At 32.0% G+C, this 7364-nt stretch overlaps 1 protein-coding gene across 3 annotated transcripts; it reads left to right on the top strand.

Annotated features, from left to right (window-relative positions):
• Positions 1 to 3603: 3603 nt before the first annotated feature.
• Positions 3604 to 6512, top strand: LOC142529120 (uncharacterized). 3 transcript variants are annotated; one of them, XM_075634516.1, is made up of 6 exons: positions 3604 to 3747; positions 4569 to 4845; positions 5196 to 5296; positions 5405 to 5476; positions 5642 to 5782; positions 5925 to 6512. In XM_075634516.1, exons 2-6 carry the CDS (start codon positions 4584 to 4586, stop codon positions 6270 to 6272), a joined length of 924 nt encoding a protein of 307 aa, XP_075490631.1. In that variant the 5' UTR covers positions 3604 to 3747; positions 4569 to 4583; the 3' UTR covers positions 6273 to 6512. The 3 variants fall into 3 exon arrangements, with proteins under 3 accessions (XP_075490631.1, XP_075490630.1, XP_075490632.1); XM_075634515.1 differs by having other exon boundaries at positions 3605 to 3747; positions 4564 to 4845; XM_075634517.1 differs by having other exon boundaries at positions 3612 to 3747; positions 4533 to 4845.
• The last annotated feature ends 852 nt before the right edge of the window (positions 6513 to 7364 follow it).

Here is a 7364-nt window from a genome sequence, read left to right as displayed (position 1 = left end):
CAGAAGCACAGAAGGAGACGGAATAGGAGAACAGCGCGGAAGAAGAAAAAAGGGGAGGAAGAAGGAAGGCAAAACCAGCGAGGAATTCCTCACACGCTACAAATTACAAAGAATCTCTTTCCATTCCTTCTTAATCATGTTTTTTGCATTGAATTTAAACAGTGAATTGCAATTTTATTTTAAGTTTATGGAGTAGATTTTTATAGACTAAGGCCATGATAGGGCCGAGACATATTATTTTTTTGATGTTTTGAGTTTGATTCAATTAGATTATTTATTTTATTCATTGATTGATGTCGTTTATCACGTGTTCTTTTAATCTAGCCAATTAAATAGAATATTTGTTGGTTAATCTAAAACCGGAAGGCGATAGATTAATATTTGCTTCACACATCAATCAACACATGATTAAATTGACTAGAAATAGTATTCGATTTCAGTGTGCGACTTTAGGTTGAAAAACTGGAATTTCACAGCGATCTAATGCGGTTAAATCTAATTAAATTCAGTTAGGAATAATTGGACTGTTAGATTTAATTAGGTTTATTAATTCGAGGAATCGTTTAATAAATAATTTTGGGAATTCCGTCGTGAATTAAATAATTAATTTAATGAATATGAATTTGACACGTAGATTATAAATTGTCTCGGTACCGTTGTGCGCTTTAGTCGTTTTTAAATAATTTGAATTTTCGTCTAAATTAATAGTTTGGATTAGTTTTGCTTTAGTTAATTTATTTAAATCGTGTTATTTAGTTTTAATTAATTAATCTCCCATCATTTGAATTTTATTAGCCTGAATTAGGAAAAATAATTCATATTCTAGTAATTAAACATCGATCTCTGTGAGTACGATAACTGGACTCATCTCCAAACTATTACTTGACCTAGTCCGCTTGCTAGATTTATTCTCAACCGAAATCATCGGTCAATCATGAATATACATCCGTCATAACGTCGGAATAAAACTTAATATTAGCAATATAGAAAGTGGGTAAAAAAGAGTTCGAAACTTTTAAATTTGGAAAATAAAAAATAGAAACTTTTACGCCACTATCTTATCTGCTTTTTCAGAAGTGGAAATATTTTGGCCCTCCCCTACTCCCAATTCACTGACCATTACTTTCTTCAAAATGTAATATATACATTCAGGTAATATTACTAAATTTAACATTTATACAAAAAAAAAAAGGATGTTCGAAATGATAAGTTTGAATTTTATTTTGTTATTAAATTACAACTACTATAATGTCGCCCTCTACGTATGCGTAGAAACATAATAATCGATTAGGGACGCAATTTCGAGTTTACGAGAAGTTGATATGAAATGATGAATGATAAGACTTAAATTTTGATATCATACAAAATTTTATATATAAAGAAAGTGTGTGTGTATATATATATATATATATATATATATATATATATAGAGCAATGATATCCTGCACACTTGTGGACGCCTGCCTACGTGGCACGCCCACAACCACACAAAATTTTTTGTTTTTGTTTTTTTTAAAAGGCTGACCAATCATGCACCGCCACGTAGGCGGTGCTCATGATACCCTGCACACCAGGTGTGCAGGGTAACAAATTCGTGTATATATATATATGTATGTATGTATGTCGTGGTCATTGTCACAATGGGATAAATCAAGAAAGAATATGTGTAACTTATCGACCGAAATAAGATTGTTTGTAAACAAGAAAAGTGCACATCATGATGGTGTATATATTGTATCCTATCCAATGGAATATTAGCTGCCCAATATTTTTTATTCGGCGAATATCTTAACAAATTAGGACTTCGACTAAAATTGTTGTCCCTCCTAGTTTAATGACGCACACCTCAATTTGTCCGAGTATCCTTAAACCCGACACAAGAAGGGCGACAAAAATTTGCTGAATATATATATAACACAAGAAACTATTACATCAGAAACAATGTATTTGAATCCAAAATATTTAATTTCTGGCACAGGAGACCATTTGGCATAAAGAGAACTTAGCAGGAATTAACTAACGAACGATGTTAATTAAGCAATTGGGAAAAATATATATTAAACTTTCTTAATTAATCAATGGTTGACATAGGCCATTTAACTTAATATTATAATTAATATGGTTACATCAAAATTAAAACAATCTTAAATAAAGTTAATATTAAGAAATGTCTGCCCCTGGGGATCATTCGAGTGGTGGAATAGATGAGTGTTTAATCAGTGGTCATGAGTTTAATTTTCTCAACCAATATTTTTTTGGTGATCTCACCGCACAAAACTTATATAATGTTGTTTACCTGATTATCATCATTTTAAGGCAGGCTAATGCGTCAATCCGAAAGTTTACTCAGCGCGCATCGAAATATAGTGAATTTGGAACGACAACAAATTAGTAAGAGGTCATAATCATAATGCAATATCAGCTTTTGAGAAATATGCATGTATTAGCATAAACACACAATATAAAATACATGGGGCCATATAATGTTGGATCCATTTTGAACTAAAAGTTGCCGTTTCATATTGCTCCGCATGTACTCCACTTGTTGAGGAAACAGTTTTAGACAGTTATATGATTGATTGATACAACTCAACTCCAACTAGTTGATTATTGGCTACCAACTAGTACACAAATAAAAACAAAAACTGTTCAAGAGTCTTTTAAAGTAATTTTTGTAAATTTTTTTTATACATCTTAAATCATTTTTCATTATAATTTCACGACTTCTAGTAATCGAGCAAGGTTTGGATCTAGTTCTTTAACATTTCTTGATAAAGTTTAAAATTCAAATTCACGGTTCACAAAATAAAAAACCGATAATTTCGTCTTCAATTGTTTCCAATATCCATTTACTAATAATCCATTGTGTGTATATATAAATATTATCGTAATATATATGAATTAATAAGTCACATAGTTGCCTATGGAAGAATGTGATATATTTGTCCTTCATTGTTTATGTCTAAATATATATATATATGTATATTTTAGTGAACAATAATTTAACCTTTTCTTTAGGGATCATAGGTAAATGATTAATTGTAAGAGCACAAAACTTTCGAACTCGTTCCAAAATATATATGGGCCGGGTTGGAAAATATAAGTCATATATATTAATTTCAAACTCGTAAAATCCATTTAAGTTATAATTGTCTCAAAATTCAAATAATTGAACTCCATTTACCATATATTTAAGTTCAAAATATATGTTGTTCAAATTTGTTAATTCAAGCTTTGATTTGACTAACAAAGTGTATAAACACTAAACAAAAATATAAAATAGAAGAAATAATAAATCAAAATTTTAAAGTATACAGTTTTTTCATAATTATAGTGGTTCAAAATAAAATCAACAATTATTTATTCATCATAATCCCCTTCCTCTTGTCGTCTTCTCCTTTTTCTTCTTTAATGGAGCATATAATTGAGAATGAGTGAGAAACCAACAAACACTAATTAAAATTAAAGTAATTAATTTAAAAAATAAAAGGCTCTGGGAAAAAGAGATATAATATAAATATTACACGCATACGTTTAAATAAAAAAAAAAGAAAGCAAAAATGCATGAGAGGAAAATTATATGATTGGCCCTTCCTATGTGGCTTTCACCATTATGCAGACTTACCCTTTCTCTAGTTTCTCTCTCTCTTCGCTTCTCTCCAATGGCTTTTGTTTGAAATTTTACCGACAGATTCGTGCTTTGTTTTTCACTCCGAAGAAGGCTGTTTTCCTTCCAGTTTAGCTAAGGTACTTGCGTGTCTGTGTAATCTTTATAAGTTTCCTTTTCGTCCGAGTTCTTAATAATATCTAAAAAGGAAATCATATTTCAGAAAACGTAAATTTTCTGTATTTTTAATAATTTGTTTTTTGGGCTCTTTCTTGATCATGGCATACATAAATCTGTTTTGATTTTCTGCTGAAATCCTGGTTTTAAATTTTTTTTGGAAACAGTGAAGTTCTTCTGTTTCTGATTCTTGGTATTGATTTTTTGAGTGATATTATCCAGATTGGAGATTTCTGGCTTTTGGTGGCATGTTTGATGGATTGGTAGATATAATTTTGTCACAGAATTAGAAATATATTATGGAAATTAAGTTTTAGGCAAGAAATGTGAATTTCTGGAGAATTAAGCAAGTTGTTAGACTTGGAAAGATGTATTACATGGATATATTATTTATATTTTGCAGTGACCTTAATTCTAAATTTCACATTTTCTTTTTGAACTTAATTAATTAATGTGACATTATGCAACTTTGTTTCTATCTTCATTTACTGTCTAATATAATCTTCATTTCTTTGTCTCTGTGTGTTTTTTTCTAGGGAAAAAAAGGATAACTACGTTTGTTTAACTTTGGAAAGTTCATATTCCGATTGTAAAATTTCCAATTAATTAAATATTGATTTTCCTATCGGGGAAGTACTAATTCATCGTGATTATATCAACAATTAATATACTTTTCTAAGAAAATTACAAAATATTTTTCTGAGGAAATTATTTAGAATATGCATAAAGATTGAAAGTACTTTCTTAGGGTTTTTACCTGAAGCAAGAATGGTGATCAGTGCAGGAACAGAAGCTAAACATGACCATGCACACAGAATTCCTCAAGGAACATGATGGGATTCATGTCCCAAATCCCATCAATGGCGGTGTGGTATTATCAACTGTTCCTCGATGGCCTGGACTCGGATCCGACCCGCCATATTGCGAATCTTTCGTCCAATCGAAGATAATTTCATCTAGTACTCTTGACCTCAATAATTTCGCCACGGCTAATAAAATATCGATGCAACCTGAAAATCAAATTGCAAAGGGAAATGCAACTCGGTTCACTATTTTCTCAGGTAAATAGTTAGATATAATAAATATTATTCTTCTAGAGGATCGATGCATGGACTACATTTAATCAAATTAGTGGGATTGTCAAATTACTTCTACGGATTTTTTTTTTACCATATTTATTGGATCGTTGTGACGAAACATGAACTACATATTCAGTTGATATAGTAGATGGTGCGAAAACACAAAAGATTTGAGATATCATGGCAACTAGCTTAGTTTATTCGATTCGAAAACGAAGCTTGATTCCAAATAAAGTTGCACGGTATAAGTTACCAGAAGGAAGGTTCTTTTGATTTGAACATATATAATATCGTTGCTTTTGAAAGCCTCAGTTCTTTGACATGTTGAGCAGGGTATGATTTTGGTTACTGCAAAGCCGCTGAAAACGGTGAGAAAAATCGAACTCAAACTGAAAATCAAGGGGATTTGGAGCATGGATTCGGCCAATCTCTGGTACACACAATTAACTTAGTTTTTTTTTTTTTTTTAATCAATAAGATGAAACAGTGGTGCTAGAATCTGGTGTGATCTGTTTCTTGATCAAAACGAATTGTTGAACAGGTATTTTCAAAACATCCTTCTACTGAGCAATGCATTGGAGTATACTCACCTCGCGGAACTCAATTAATCGCGGTTCGTCCATTGTTTCCTCGAATTATTACTCTACCAAAGCCAGATTCAGGAATATGGAGATAATGTTTATTTTTGTTAATAAAAAAAATGTTCATAGCAAGTTAATAATTATACATTTTCTACTCTTAAAGCATTTCATTTACCTGAATTTTAGTACGTTTTCAGGGGCGGATCATGTTACCGTTGAGCATGTCTGCTGATGGAGGGCCGATTTTTGTGAATGCGAAGCAATACAATGGAATCTTGCGGCGTAGAAGGTCACGGGCAAAGGCAGAGATGAAGATTAAACTCGCCAAATCCCGCAAGGTACTATTACTACATGAATTGTTGAAATACATATAAAATTATTGGTGTACTGATTTTATTTTTTTCACTTCTTGTTTTACATATTTCAAATCTTGAGATATCGGATATTATTCTTTAAAAAAAAATTCTCGACGAATTTCAGCCATTTATGCACTTATCCCGCCATCTTCACGCCATGCGCCGTCCAAGAGGCAGGGGTGGCCGCTTCCTCAACACCAAGAACTCAAGCATCAGCACCAAAAGCGCTGATGAAAAAGAGGAATGGTTCGCACAGCCTGCTGAATCCCTGATCTCCATCGTGCTGCAGTCCGATGGAAACCGGTCCACTAGTCCAACCTCCGAAGCAACCAGTCACTTTTTCTCAAAGGGGAACGCTAGCACTTTTCTTCCCTTTCATGTCAATCATCTCCGCAGCACTTCTTTTCAGCCAATTCCAAATGTGGCTGATACTGGGATCGGAATCGGTATCGGTATCGGATTTCAAATCTAAAAGGCAACTCATTCTTGGCTAAATCTTCTTTCTCCTGTAAGGAGCTACAAAATCATCTAAAATATAAAATAAAACATATATATCTTCTGCCAGTCTATCGGGTTTCGGCTCTCTCTCGAATCAAGACACGTCAGTCATTGATACGGGTGGATTCAGACAATGTTAATATATGTAAGATCGTGATGTGATTTTGTGTGTGTAACATTTCTATTCCTACAATAATAGAACCTGGTTAAATCAGGACGGATCAGGAGTTTGTATCATGCATGGTTTGGAAAGTTGGCGTTTGGTTTTGAAATCTTTGAAACTTAAACATTTGTAGTACTGTTGATTGTGTGCTTACAATCTAGTATTTGTACATTAAGTTGTTTTTCCCCCTCGTACATACATACATACATACATACATACATACATGTCTTCTCAAATTGAGGATTATTTGCTATGGATTAATTACATGTTTTTATGGACTACTATCAAGGCCCAATAAAATATGAGTCCATTCTGTGTTTCTGGATGTACTTGAAGCTTAACGGGCCTGCTTAGTGTTTTCGCCTTCCCTTATTTAGACCCAGAAAGGCGGTACACTTGTTCTCATTTTTATATTCCAATATTAGCACTAATGGCTTTTAACTTTTAAGCAATATTCCAGACTCTCAACATCTCTAATTAGAACTATGACTTTATTATTAATCTAATTTATTTTCTATCTTGTATCTACTTTCAAAATATCGTTTCTCCGAATAGTTACTACATAAACTCAATAAATAAGCATAAAAAATCCTATAAAATCGTATCAAATGTCATTTTTGTAAGACGGATGTCTGACCCGACTCGACTCGACTCAAATCAACTCATGAAAAAATATTATTTTTTTATGTTAAATGTGTTATTTTTCACTTTAAATGTGGTTCGAGTTGATCGGTCTCATAAATTGATTTGTGAGATCATTTAACAAAAACATATTTATAAATGGTATACTTTCAAAATATGGAAACAATTCATATGAAAAGGTAAACAATTTCAAAAAACATAACAAAAAAAAATGTAGAATCTATCAAAGATTAATATCACAATAAATGAACTAAAATCAAC

The sequence above is a fragment of the Primulina tabacum genome, chromosome 16, assembly GCF_025594145.1.
Source record: "Primulina tabacum isolate GXHZ01 chromosome 16, ASM2559414v2, whole genome shotgun sequence".
Lineage (NCBI taxonomy): Eukaryota > Viridiplantae > Streptophyta > Magnoliopsida > Lamiales > Gesneriaceae > Primulina > Primulina tabacum.
The sequence above is the reverse complement of the archived record's forward strand: the minus strand, read 5'-3'. Positions and strand labels throughout refer to the sequence as shown.

Excerpts from the sequence above, each read along its gene's own strand:
- LOC142529120 (XM_075634516.1), top strand. The coding sequence starts at position 4,584 with ATGACCATGCACACAGAATTCCTCAAGGAACATGATGGGATTCATGTC. Across the intron at positions 5,297-5,404 it reads ATGGATTCGGCCAATCTCTG|GTATTTTCAAAACATCCTTC; the intron begins GTACACACAATT and ends ATTGTTGAACAG. Across the intron at positions 5,783-5,924 it reads AACTCGCCAAATCCCGCAAG|CCATTTATGCACTTATCCCG; the intron begins GTACTATTACTA and ends GACGAATTTCAG.